The sequence below is a fragment of the Micrasema longulum genome, unplaced genomic scaffold (genome assembly GCF_059751315.1).
Source record: "Micrasema longulum isolate JH-2025_06_02 unplaced genomic scaffold, ASM5975131v1 h1tg000414l, whole genome shotgun sequence".
NCBI classification, from domain to species: Eukaryota; Metazoa; Arthropoda; class Insecta; order Trichoptera; family Brachycentridae; genus Micrasema; species Micrasema longulum.
The window spans coordinates 114,663-129,155 of NW_028277614.1; the positions used below are offsets into that span (position 1 = coordinate 114,663).

Genomic DNA, 14,493 nt, shown 5'->3' on the forward strand with positions numbered 1-14,493 from the left:
GCACGCTTCGGTTGGGGGTAGGTCCACTTTTCCCGCCATATTCCTTCCTTCTCGTATCCACTGTTCTTATGTTTAAAATCTAATTTATTATAATAAACATAAATATAAAATTAACCTAGCCATGTAATTAAAGTTATGTAAACAATCAACTTTAAAAATATGTTTTGCTAGGATATACGATCTACTCAATACGAAATATTAAATGAAATGTGCAATGGTACGCGGAATAACTGCAAGGATAATATTGAATTTAAATAACTAAACAAGGTCTCTGGAAAATGAGTTAATTACGGAATTTAATGAAACTATCGTGTTTTTTTTACAGTTCAGTCGTGGGGGTCTTGATTCAAATTTTACGAAAACTAGCGGCTGTCAACTCTTTACTAATTATATTTCTTCCTAGAACTGAGTAGAAATGATGTATAAAATTCAACCCAACCAAAAAGGTGTTCACATTTATTACTACAAGTATTTATATATATACAGGGTGTTCTTTAAACTCTGTCACATCTGAAACCACGAAGATCAGTATGAGCAAAAAGACATATTGGTACATTAAAATTAATTTTTAGAACGAATAAAGTTTAAAAAAATAAAATATTTAAAAAAAACGTTGTTTTCCAAACACGCTACTGTTTTATCAATTAATAGCAATTCCAAGAAAAATCTTCCATTTCATAAATATCTAATTCAAGCCCAATGGAGTGAGCAAGATAGACAATTCGTGCCGCAAATAGACAATTTTCGTACCCTTTCTTAATTGAAAATAAAAACAAACAAAACTGATCTCGTACTGCAATCTCAATGCGCATTGTTATTATTGAGACGAAATAATTATGATAGTTTTTTTGTTGATTGCGGGGCAAAGTGCTCTGTTATATATTATTAAACCTACCACTTCCATCAATGCATCTAATCAAAAATTGAGTAAAATATATCTTGAAATTTGTTGCAACAGAGAGGGAAAACATTTTTGCCAAGGGAATATGGAAGTCTAGGCATTTACAGGACTTATGATCTGCCATTGGCTGGTTTAAATGACCACTTTACACACTGTGAAATATTCACTATTCTGGGTATGTTTACACATCCACATTCATGATTATTTTTACATTACCTCAACTCTTCCATCTGTTGACTTTTGCAAACTAGTCAAAAGAGCTGAAACCTTTATTGATGTCGGTGAGTTTCATCTGGATAAATTATTTCACTTCCTAGGTAATGCCTAAAATTACTTAAAATTTTTTATGCAAGTTATTTTAATCAACAATATTTTGAGTATGTCCAAATGTTTGTAGGGAGTTATTTAGATTGAAACTTAAAGGTAACCGGTAAATGTACTAAGAAGTGATATTATTTCTTGGTAGTTGTTATAATATAATTTTAATTAAAAAAAATAATATTTTTGTACAACTGTCTCACAAATTGATATCTCTTCTAAGAAAAATATTCCGTTTCACTAATAGCTAGTTCACGCATAATGGATTGAGAGATAGACAAGAAGTTGCCGAAATTACAAACAGCTGAGGTAAATTATATATTTTTTACATTTATATATATTTTTAATCTTACCTTGTTACTCTAACTAACAATTCAACTCTGCAAAGCGTTCTTTTTATTATGAATAAATTTACAAAATATATCATTCCAAATGATAACGGATAGTGAAAGTGATAAAGAAATAATAGTACCTCGTCGAGAAACTCGGAGGCTTAGCAGCTCAAACTATTCCGAAAGTGAATAAGACAATAACCATATTTTTTAAGTGATAGTGATAATAATTTATAATATGACTCTTACGAAGAGCACGAAATCGAAGAAGCTTTTTCTTAAAGTATTTTTGGATCAATATCGAGCTAATATACCTCATTTACGTTTTGTTTGTAGAATAGTTAGTAGAATAGAGTTTGTATAGTAATAATTACGTTTTGTTAGTAGAGTAATAATTACTACCTAATGAACAGCTAAAACATTTTGATTTCCCATAACTGTGGGTACCCATTATAATAAATTAACAAATTATTTTTTTAATATTCAAACGTCCTAATTGACAATCATTAGGTTTCATGGTGAATTATTTTTATGTTTGATGGCTCTTTACTTATTTGTTTATTTTCTTAATTATGGGGTTTTCCGGTGATATAGGGACCTCACTAGACAAGAGTAATTATATTAAAGGTAAAGTATTCAATTAGTTATTCATTACGGAAGTACATCAATATTTTCGTAATCACTGAATCGGGTTTAATAGCGGGGAAAACACCAAAAATAATTATTTTCCTCAAATATCATATAGGTGATTAAAAATCTAACTATTAACATTGATTTATTCTTTATTTCACTGTTTTTGGAATGGAAAAAGTTCACTGTTTCAGGTCCCAACTAACTAGAAGTTTCCTGTGTTTAGTCGTTTCTCTTTTCTTAAAAGCACTGCGAATTTAAACATCATAAGTAAATTTATAATAAGGATGTTTGGTGGTTTTTAAAAAAATAAATTGTTATGAGACAAAGCTTTTTTTTTCAATTTTTATGTATCGTACTATCAGCGCTACGATCTTTTAAAGTTTTGTATTTCTGACATTAATCCGCGTGTGACGTCGCAAGTTCTCTTCCACTTCTTCTCGGTTAGTTCTGTTGATTGGTCCATTGACGATTAGCAAACCGGAAATCTTACACAACCCTCTTATCATTGATTGATTCATATGAACAAGTGACGTCGTTCAAAGTTGTTCGTTTTCATTAAAATATTTTTAATGATTTTTTATTCATTTTCAAGAAACTTTGCCGTACAATTTAATGCTTAAACTTTTTTTTTTCTTACAGAAAACATTTTTTGTATAAAATTTTCCGTAGGGCTGAAATAGGTACGAAACTAAATAATAACTACTACTACCATCACGCCATTTCCCCGTAGGCGTAGGTAGAGAGAATGGACCGCCACACACGTCTATCCTGGCATACAATCCTAGCCTCTTCCACATTCAAATATCTTGTCATAAATGCCCTTCGGTTATGTCTGCTTTTCACATATAACCCGTCGAATAAGTAATTTTTATGTTTTGAAAATGTTTTATACCACTGACGGTTAAGTGCAACAAGCAATTTACCCTTTTGGGGATTATGACGTCAGCATCAGTCTAGTTAGAACTTTATGATAGGGATTAAATACAACGATATATCGTTGTTTAGCAGTATAAGGGTTAAGATTGATGGAAGGTTGAAAAGGAAAATTTGACGCAGCAATTTTTTATCAAAAGTTGCTGGAATATTGTTATGTCAAATTTGAAAAGACAAGTTTTGACAAAACTCGCTGGAATCTTGCTTTGTCAAGAATGGTATTTCAGAATCCGAAAGTCATACAGTGATGATCAATACATTGCCATATACATAGAAATATGGAGAGAATTGCTTTATTATTTTTTTAAATTTAAACTGTTATATTTAATCCCAGGACATTTCTACACGACCGATTTTTTTTGGCACCACAACGAGGCCCAATTACAGTGGTGAATTACAGCACGGTACACTTATCCTTAAGAAAAAACACATTAAATTTTTATGTTCTTACCAGGAATCGAACCCAGAACCTTCCATGTGTGAGCCAAATGTCATAACCACTACACCACGGAGATCACCGAATTAAATTAGTGCATGACAAATATCCAAAAAAGTGGTTAATTCCAAACAATATTCAGATTGGCAATCAAAGTCATAGAAAAATATGTATTTCACCGTTTTTGTCTGTGAGTTTCGTGTCATTTTTAATGCGCAGTGCTGCAGATAAATTCATGAATTAATTAAAGTATTTTAATTACGCATTTATCATTGGATGTTTTTCCGATGATTTTCAAACTTTTAATTTAGTTGAGGAAATGAAGATGTTTTAACATAGGCAGAACGCTTAATCCCGTCAAATTTTCCTTTTCAACCTTCCGTCAATCTTAAATCAAGTTTGTACCAAGTTTCACTGCTATCTGGGTAGAGACGCACGGGAACTGGCAGTCGATTGCATCGCTTTTGGAGACAGTTGTGGAATCCATTTGCTCTACACACGGAGCAAATATGGATATAGAAGAAGAAGAGTTCCTCTAAATGTATTGTAAATGTGCCTTTAAATTTCTAGTGCAAAGTTTCAAACAAAAATGATAAAATTAATTCAATGCATAAAAATAAAAATTCATAAGACACCGCAACGCTTAGTAGCACATTTTTGCGCGCTCAGTGACTGAATAGAGTGGTTACGACGAACAAACTATACCTACCCAATCAAAATTAAATTGTCAGTTAAATAATATTTTCAAGTCTCATTTAGTGTAATAATTACTCATAGTTTGAAATAATACCCAGAACCATAATACTCTGTAATATTTATTTGGGGTCTTTATACTTTTATTGGGAATTTCATTATTTTCATGCGTACCTACCCACATTTTGTTTTGTTATAATATATAAACTACTGATTAGATAATATATCTGTTAAATAATTATATCCGAATTAAAGGCAAAATGTAACAAAGCGGTCCCTTCGAAAGCTCAATACTAGTTCTTCTGGATAAAAGTAAATATATAAGTCTTCATAAGTTCTAGACTTATGTTTGTCAGATTCAAGATTGGATTGACAGGTATTATTTTAATAATATGATATGCTCCTGTGAATTCCGACTGCGAATCTGAGAAGGATAAGTTTTGGACAAGTGTGATGAATGGAAAAAAAGATACCGCGAAATCGTCCAATTTTGCCCTGGATGGATATTTTGCTCAAACAGTCTAATCTATGATCAACCTTTGAAAAATCATATTTCCATTTGATTTCGGTTAATTTGGTACCATCTATAAATGGCAAAATATCCATCCAGGGCAAAATTTGACGGTTTAGCGGTACTGAGGGAGTAATACTTGCGGGAGATTTAAATGGGTGGGTGGGAACTCGAAGAGACGGGATGGAGTCAGCCCTAGGCATGTTCGGGGATGGAAAGCAGAATGATAATGTAAGAAGATTGCTAGAGGTATGTCTGGAATGAATTTTTTTTTGTGTTAAATACATTCTTTGATCATAAGGAAATCCACCAGTGTACGTGGGAGAGAGGCAATGAAAGACCTATTTTATCGACTATGTAGTCATTGACTCTAGATTGAAGCCTGTGACAGTTGATATGCGGGTGTACAGAGGAGCTGAAATGGAAACATATCATTTCTTGGTGGTATCAAGAGTAATCTTGTTTCAAGGATGGCGGTCCAAGACCCACAAAATGCAGGCGCCTTCTAGAGTCAAAGTTGAAAAACTCCAAAATGATCGCATAAAAGATAAATTTGAAAGGGCTGTAAATCTAAGACTGATTGATGAATGTGTAAAAATTAGAGTATTGATGCAATGTGGGAATGTTTGAAAAATGGTGTGTGTGAATCTGCGATGGAAGTATGCGGTATAATGAAACAAGGAAGAAAGAAAGGTGATGCTTGGTAGGACGATAGAATAAAAAAAATAGTGCAAGAAAAGAAGGAAGCATGGTTAAATCTGCTGACAGTGAATAAAGCGATTGGTAGTAGGTACGCAAAATTAAAAAGCGTAAATAATGAATGTAAGAAGAGAGTGAAACAAGGTGTGTGTGAACGAAAGAAATTGTTGAAATTTCGAGAGGAAATCAAAATGACCGAGAACTTCCAAGAAAATATAAAGATATTCTGGAAAGCGGTGAAAAATTCCCAAAACAGTAATGTAAGTGGATGTATGACAGGTATAAAAGGAAAATATGGGAAAATGGTGACAAATGATAGTGGAATAAAAACAAGATGAAAAGAATACTTCGAGGAGGTGGAAATATAAGCACTGCAGCACCTGAGGAGGGGCTGTAGTGCTGAGGAGGTAAGTTTAAATGCAGATGATGGTACGACAGAGATAAGAATGGAAGAAATAAGAATTGCTGCCAAATATATGAAGAATGGAAAAGCGCAAGGTTTTGATAATGTTGCTACAAAGTTTATAAAGGCGGGTGGTGAAATAATTTTTGTATGGCTGCACAAACTTTTCAACCGATGTTTAGAGGAAGAATACACTCCTCCAGTCTGGAGAAGGGCTGTTGTTATGCCTCTATACAAGGGAAAAGGTTTAAGAGTAGAATGCGGAAATTATAGAGCAATCAGCCTTTTGAGCGCTGTTGGCAAAATGTATGGAAGAATACTGATTGAGAGAGTAAGAAAAGTTACAAAAGATAGAGTGTGAGATATTCAGAGCGGATTCATGAATGGAAGAGGATGCATGGATCAAATATTTGCTTTACGAAACATGACAGAGAAATTTCTTGCTAAAAACCAAAAGCTTTTCTGCGCATTTGTCGATCTGCAAAAAGCGTTTGATAGAGTTGACAGATAAAAATTATGGAAGGTGTTATCGGAGTACGGAGTAAGCGGAAATCTAACACGTGCTATTGCTTCTCTGTATAAAGACAGCACAGCATGTGTTAGGGTAAACGGATCATACACATCGTGGTTTAACATTTATAAAGGAGTGAAGCAAGGATGTGTGATGTAACCATGGCTGTTCAACGTGTATATCGATAACTGCATGAAAGAACTGAAAGGCTTAAGAATGGGCGCAAAAATGGGTGATTTAAATGTCAATTGTCTTTTGTATGCTGACGATGCTGTACTTTTTGCTAACAACAAAGATGAACTGCAATTCTTGGTAACAAAGGTCTACGATGTATGCAAGAGAAGCGATTTACTGATGAATGTCGATAAATCGAATGTGATGGTTTTTGAAAGAAATGAAAGTATGACTAAATTTGAAATCACTGTGAATGGAGTTATACTAAAACAAGTAGAGAAATTCGTGTATCTGGATACCCAGGAAGTATGTTCACTAGGGATGGAATGATTGAGAAAGATATTGAAAGGAGGGCACTCGCCGGGAACAGAGTAAACGGTGCACTTAAATCGACCTTGGCAACTAAATGTTTGTCACAAGAGGCAAAATTGGCAGTTCACAACGGAGTCCTGGTCCCGTCCCTGATGTAAGGGAGCGAAGTATGGACTTAGAAAAACAGGGATGAAAGCAGGCTGAATGCTGTCGAAATGCGATCTCTCAGGTGAATGTGTGGTAAAACTATGTACGATAGATGCACAAATACTGAGATCCGTACATTATGTAAGGCTGAGACAAGCATTATCGACCAAATCAAGAAAGGAGCTCTGCGCTGGTTTGGACATGTAGAACGAATGGACAGCGAAAGAACAGCTAAGAATATTTACAATGCGAATGTTGATGGATGCAGAAATAAAGGAAGACCGAGAAAGACATGGCATGACCAAATCCAACAAATACTTAAAGATGGACATGTCAAAAGACGGAATAATCGGCGCGTGCATGAGATGATATATGTATGTAAAGGAAGCGAGATCTGTATGCAAAGATAGAGTGTTGTGGCGTTCTATCCTCTCTGCTTACCCTAACGAGGAAACGGCGTGATGGCTTGTTTGTTTGTTTGTAATCTGGAACAATTGAATGTGTATTTTTGCGTTTATGTAAAAAAAATAAAATCCTTACTCATCAAAACATTCCACCGATATGTTGTTGGCTCCACTGGAGCATTGTTGAGAATTCTTAACACAAAGTATAGGATATGCAAAGCCCTATGGGACCCAACCATTAATAAAAGGATAAAATGAATAATACTCTAAGTAAATAAAGACTAATTTTATTGTAAAATTCTGGTGATTTTAATTATGAACAATAGGAACACCGGGGCTTTTAACAAAAAGAAAATGCCAACACTTGAATTATTATTGAAAAGTCACTTTATCTTTTACTACTCACATTATAAATCTTACCGTGAATATATTTTGTACTAAATTACAAAAAGTATATTTTTTTCTATGAAATATTATTAAAATTATTTTTATTTGATTTTAAAATCTTAAGCATTTCGTATTATCAGTTTTTCCAGTTTGTATCTTGTAAAAAAAGTAGAAAATGGACCTCTTTTGGTTTTAGACTGACATGCGTGCGAAATTTGAAAATATTAAATATTTATATTAAACACTAGACCTAATTATTCTAAATCCATTATGATCAGCTTCCCATTCCACAGAGACCATTACTCCCTCGGGAGATACGTAAGAGTAAGATCCTGTTTTAGCTATCACATACTCCCAGCCTCCATTAGTGGTGATGAGGCGGCCCTGTTCCTTTAGCTCCTGCCCCTCGGGCCCCTGGGAGAGTAGTCCTAGACTGTATTGTCCCACGGAGTCTCGTAACAGCTTCACTTGTGCGAGGTGATGTTCTGGTTTTTCTTGTATGTTTTGCTTCAGAATAGTGGGTCCGTTCTCTAGAAAATTGGGTCTCTCTTGCTCAGGAAAAATTGTTTTATCTTCTTCGGGGAAACCAGGCCTCACTTGCTCTAGAAAGTCAGGTCTCTCTTGCTCCGGGAAATCAGGTCTCTCTTCTTTTGGGAAATCAGGTCTCACTTGCTCCGGGAAATCAGGTATCTGTTGCTCTGGGAAATCAGGTCTCTCTTCTTCTGGGAAATCAGGTCTTACTTGCTCCGGAAAATCAGGTCTCTCTTGTTCTGGGAAATCAGGTCTCACTTGCTCCGGGAAATCAGGTCTCTCTTGCTCTGAGAAATCGGGTCTCTCTTTTTCTGGGAAATCAGGTCTCACTTGCTCCGGGAAATCAGGTCTCTCTTGCTCTGGGTAATCAGGTCTCTCTTGTTCTGGGAAATTAGGTTTAACTTGTTCTGGGAAATCAGTTTTAACTTGCTCTGGGAAATCAGGCCCCTTTTTTTCTGGGATATCAGGTCTCTCTTGTTCTGGAAAATCAGGTATTTCTTGACCTGGGAAATCAGGCCTCTCTTGTTCAGGGAAATCAGGTCTCTCTTGATCTTTAGGTATCTCCCTTTCCGGGAAACAAGGTGTCTGGTGTTCCTGGAATTTCAGTTTTTTTTGCTCCGGAAAGTTCTGTCTTTCTTGCTGCGGGTAATCGTATCTATCCTGCTCTGTTAATTCGGGGTTTTCCTGCTCCGGAAAAGTAGGCGTCTTTTTCTCTGGGAATTCCGGAGTCTTCTGCGCTAAAACGTTAGATCTATGCTGATCCGGAAAGTCGTGCCCAGGGTAAGGTCTGTTCTGCTCGAGGTCACGTCTGTTCTGTTCAGATTGGGGTGGCAATCCTCGCTCGGGGAAGATGTCAGGGGTCAGCACTAAGAATGTTTCTTTTGGCCCGTTGCGAGAAAGTAGAGGGGAACCATACTCTGGGAATGGAGCGCCCGGAGCCGCTCTGGCCAGCGACAAGTAAGCGTGCATCAGTGCCTGAGAACATTCAATAATATCACTGTAACCAAGTTTTTTTTTAAATGTAAGATTATTGAAAAAACATCATTATATATTATAGTCGTCGCCAGATTAAAATGCCTACGCTTGCATAGTGACCGCAGGGTAAAAGATATGTTAGCATATGCATTCTTATGCGGCGACGACTATAACCTTACGACCTTACGACATTTAGGTGTTTCCTCATGACTTTAAAACCTCCTTTGTAGAGGTACTTTAAAAATGAGAAAATTTGAAGTGACGTCGACGATAAAGTTCAGGAAATTTATTTAAGCATTTTTTCTGTCTCAGATATTTATTTTGAAACGAAGAAATTATGTGAAATGTTACGCACAATGTCGATGCACAGAATGTTCCTGGTTTGATTCCCGATGTGAACACAAAAATTTACGTGATTTTTCAGAAGTCTGACGGGTTTTGTGCTGTTATTGTGATGGAAATAAAATACAAAAGTTGAAACGATTCGTCAACTTTCAAATCGACGCGATTGGACAAAGAAGTAAGTGATGTTGAAGGTTATCGTTCGAACAGAGTAGTAGGATAACATAATATTATGTCATTTTGCCTCTATCCCCGGGAAAGCCTGCATCGATAAACACAATGTTTTTTTTGTATAATTTAATTGATATAATTTTATGATTTTTATGTAAAACTTATAAAGCCCTATGGTGTAGCCTAGAAAGTCCCTAAAACTGAATAGTAAACTAAACTAAACAAAAAAAACAGCCATACCATTGAATTGAAAAATTAAATCTCAGTAGTAAATTTAACTTAATTATTATTACATATTTATATATGTTTATTTATTTATTTTTATAAAATTATTTATAAAATTACGGACAATGTCCAATTTAAACAAATTACATAACGAAAAACAATAATAATACAGTAACAAACAATCGAAGGAATACAACAAAGAAAAGCAAAGACAAGTTAATACATTAGACAGGCATTATGGAATCCAGGTTAATTCTACATATTTGTACAGTCAATTTATTGGGAATATTTCTTTAGCCTATTTGAAAAAAAAACACAATTTATAATAAAAATAATTTAGATCTTGATTTTCATTTAAAAATCTAATCATTCTGGGTAGAAGAGCATGGAAACCATAATTAGTCTTATGATGACCGAGGAACCGAATTTCATTATTTCTGAGTCTACGTGAAGGAAAATTAAGAGATATTTGTCGGAGAATAGTCGGGACATCAAATAAACTATTAAGTATCTTAAACATGCAAATTAAATCTGCATTAAGGCGACGTTGTGTGAGACTGGATATATTCGGGAAAGTTCCATGCCGGTATAGTTACAGTGATCTCTTGTGATTTCTAGTTTGTATACAATTGCAAAACATTAAATATACTACTTAAGCTAGGGTTTCCTAAGACAGCGGTGACCGTATCTTAACGGCCGTAGTGAACGGTGATGCGGTGGACAGCCGTCGCAGTGGTGACTAGAGAGTGGTTTTATTTTTTAACGGTGTTATCAACATCGTTTTCCTAGAAACCACTCTCTAGTCACCACTGCGACGGCTATCCACCGCATCACCGTTCACTACGGCCGTTAAGATACGGTCACCGCTGTCTTAGGAAACCCTAGCTTTACTACCTACTTGTACGCCAAGCGCCAAGGATAAGTAAAACAAGCAAGCAGTGCGATATAGCAGAACACTCGAGAGGATCTATCGGTTCCTATCTCGCGCACCTAGATCAAAACAGTATTAACCCAAAAAAAATTTTTTTTAATTAATCATTTATTCGGACTGCAAAAAAAACCATGAACAAACCAACTGATTTTTTAAAAAATATCATGAATATCTCAAAAGATGGTGCTTTAGAAACTTTTTGTTGAATGGATGAGTTCATGATCCACCCACCGAAACGGTTGCAGGAAAACGAGTGGAGTGCAGCACGGCGTGCACGCACGTTGGTAGCACAAAACTATTGTTTTTCGAGTTGCTACAGTTTTATTGGTAATTCGTGAATTTATTCGGTATTATTTGGAGATGCTGCAGTGTTGATAGCTAGATTCTGATCAAATCGTCGAATACTCATTGCTAGATTTTGAGTCTCGACAATTTTGATTAATCCGGTAAGTAAAAAGTTTATGTTTATTTTGACTTCTTTCGGGTTGATATTTTGATATTTCTAGTTAAATCAGTTTTGTTGAATCACTATTTTTATTCTCATTATTAGTGAATGCTGTTTTTTTTAATATAGTGATCTAATATTTTTAATAGTTGAAACAGCTTTTTGATTATGCCTTGGCAAAATTATTGCTAGTTGAGTTTTTAAATGATTATTTTTTAGATAGTACCCTTTTAATGGTTATTAAAAGTACATCTAGATTTTTTTTGTTTCAGAAAAATGAATGGGCGTCAATATTTATTGGTCAATGCGGCAATAGAAAAGATATTATAGAGAATGTCAGCCTTAATGTTCCATACGAAGAGTTGCAGCCAGTTATTATATCGACAGAAGAAGACAATTTCAACCGACCAATCAAATCAAGAAACCCATTTAGCTTCACCTTACATAAATATTCATGACCCAAGCACTTCCAAAGTACATCATCATTCCCTTTTCGCACCTAATGGTGCATAAGGCACTAAATTGGTACACAAATCGCAGTGTATATTGATCATTTTTGTTACATGAAGGTAAGATGATCAGTCTTACGCTTCAGGTACCAGTCCAGGGACTAAGAACTTTCTAGTGTGAAAACACCCACTAATAAGAAATATTTAAAAGAAAAAAGATAAGATAGTTAAGACACTGGCGGATATATTCTTTATTGAGGATTTATCTCAGAGAAGCTTGTTTGTTTATCTACCTTCGCTATGTTATAACATGAATACTCGTACCATAAGTTAGTATGTTATTGTGGCGAATTGATTGGTGAAACTTTCTAAATACTCTAATTAAAAATTGTAAAAAGAAATATTATTCCAATCTGTTTCTTAATTCAAACTTAGATTTAAAAGAAATATGGAATGTGATTAATAAAATTTCAAACCGATAACAAACTCAGTTTATAACTCCCGAAAAAATAATAACTGATGATAATATAATATTAACGGATGGTCAGTAAATTTAATGATTGTTTCACGGAAATTGCTTCATCGCTTATAAAAGATAATCCTTCACTTAAAATGCATCTAAATGACTCCATAGCACACAACCCAGACAGTAACCAAACTTCAACCCCCGAATTATCCCACTTTAAACCTATTAGGGAAAATTAAATTTCTAAATACATAGATGACCTAAATATTAATAGCTCTTATGGACCAGATAATATATGTAGTTTAACCATTAAGTCAATAAAAATATTTATATTATCACCATTAGTATATATTTTTAATAATTGTATCTCAAAGGGTGTATTTCCTGATAAATTTAAAATTTCGTTTATAGTACCAATTCACAAACCAGGCTCTACACGTTAAACTGATAATGATAGACCAATAACAATGATTTCACAATCAGCAAAAATCCTAGAAAAATGTATTAAAAAAGGAATTATAAATTTTACGGAAACTAATTATGTTTTGTCAAATGACCAGTTTGGATTTAGACCTAATTGCAGTACATATGATGCAATATTTAAACTTACACATCAAATTTATACTGGTGTATATGCAAATATGAAAACTTTAACAATATTTTAGATCTTAAAAAAGCATTTGATACTGTAAATCATAGAATTTTAATAAGTAAATTACGTAAAATTGTCATAAAACATGAGTGCTCGTTGTTTTTTTGAAAGTTACTTAGCAAATAGACTGCAATGTACCAGAATCGGAATTAACGTTAGTAATACTAAGACTTATACACGGAGTCCCACAAGGAACGGTTCTTGGCCCTTTGTTGTTTCTTATATATATATAAGGTGCATAAAATACCTGGGAGTAATCATACTGTCAACTTAAATGGACCAATCGTCTTTAAATAATTGTTAATAAACTGAGATAATTAACCTATGTGTTCAAACGACTAAGTATTTACGCCCAGTAAAATACTTTTAACATGGTATATTATGCACTTGTAAAGTAATCGCTTTCCTATGGAATAATTGGATGGGGGAACTTACAGAAACCATTCGAAACTGTTCAAAAATTTATATTAAAAATAATGCTTCACAAAAATCGCACTTTTCCCTCTTTCCAATCGTTTTAAGAAGCTAAACTCTTAGACATAAGACAAATATATTGTTTCCAATAATATATTTAAGAACCAAAATTTATTTACAAGTAATTCAAATAGATCAAGTCAAAGAAGAAATCGTGTGTTAGAAATACCAGATGGTAAAACAAGGCTCGCACAGAGACATGCATATTTTATAGGCCCAATTTTTGAAATGTTTTTTACTGATAACATTTTATTGATTCCAAACTTTCAAAGTTTTCTATCTTTTGAAAAACACGCACTATCCTGGATTCAAACTAAAGATATTTTCTATAATATATTTTGTTGCCCTTTAATAATATGGAATATTTTTGTGTTTTATTTAATATTTTTTTAATACTATAAAAAAATACCATATTATCTTTTACAGAATATTTTATTTTTTATTTCTTATGTTACACAAAAATATCATAACTGTCTATTTATTATAGGAGCAAAACTTCATTGACATTTTCTTGTTTACCTACGAACAGGCCATGCCTTTGTGGGATTTTTTGTTTACTATTAATATGTATTTAATTGCTATGTAATTATCCTTTATTTTTTTAATACTCTGTTTCACCTCTTATATATATTGTAAAAAAAACAAAAAAAAGATGGTTCAGTACTCACGATCACCACTAGCGGGGTGGCCATGTCGGCGGAGGCGGCGGCGGCGGCGGCGGCGGCGGCGGGCGGGCCGTCTGGAGCGGGACTCAACTGCAGCGCGCCACTGCAGTGGCGATAATTATTGCGGGTCACGTCGGACGTGCCTTTATACGGCGGACGCGGACGGGTCGCCGCCGCCGACGACGCCGCGAGCCCAAACCACATAATTAAATACACATTCGACAAACACAAATTATTATTGTGATCTAACTGACATTTTGGTTCACTCGCGTGTCGCAATAGCTCATTCATCTTCTCCAAAATCCACTAGACACTAGCTACTAGATGATTCCGATAAACACGTTTATAAAACTTGCTAATTTCAACATGAGTA

The 14,493-nt window shown here is 34.4% G+C and overlaps 1 protein-coding gene across 2 annotated transcripts in view; it reads right to left on the reverse strand.

Annotated features, from left to right (window-relative positions):
* Nucleotides 1-7,769: 7,769 nt before the first annotated feature.
* Nucleotides 7,770-14,493, reverse strand: part of LOC148281743 (uncharacterized) — a 28,646-nt gene continuing 21,922 nt past the window's right edge. For both annotated transcript variants that reach the window (XM_088226175.1, XM_088226174.1), the window contains exon 2: nucleotides 7,770-9,300. In XM_088226175.1, the coding sequence (XP_088082301.1) occupies nucleotides 8,032-9,294 (1,263 nt within the window). In that variant the 5' untranslated portion in view covers nucleotides 9,295-9,300 and the 3' untranslated portion in view covers nucleotides 7,770-8,031. The remainder of the gene's footprint in view (nucleotides 9,301-14,493) is intronic.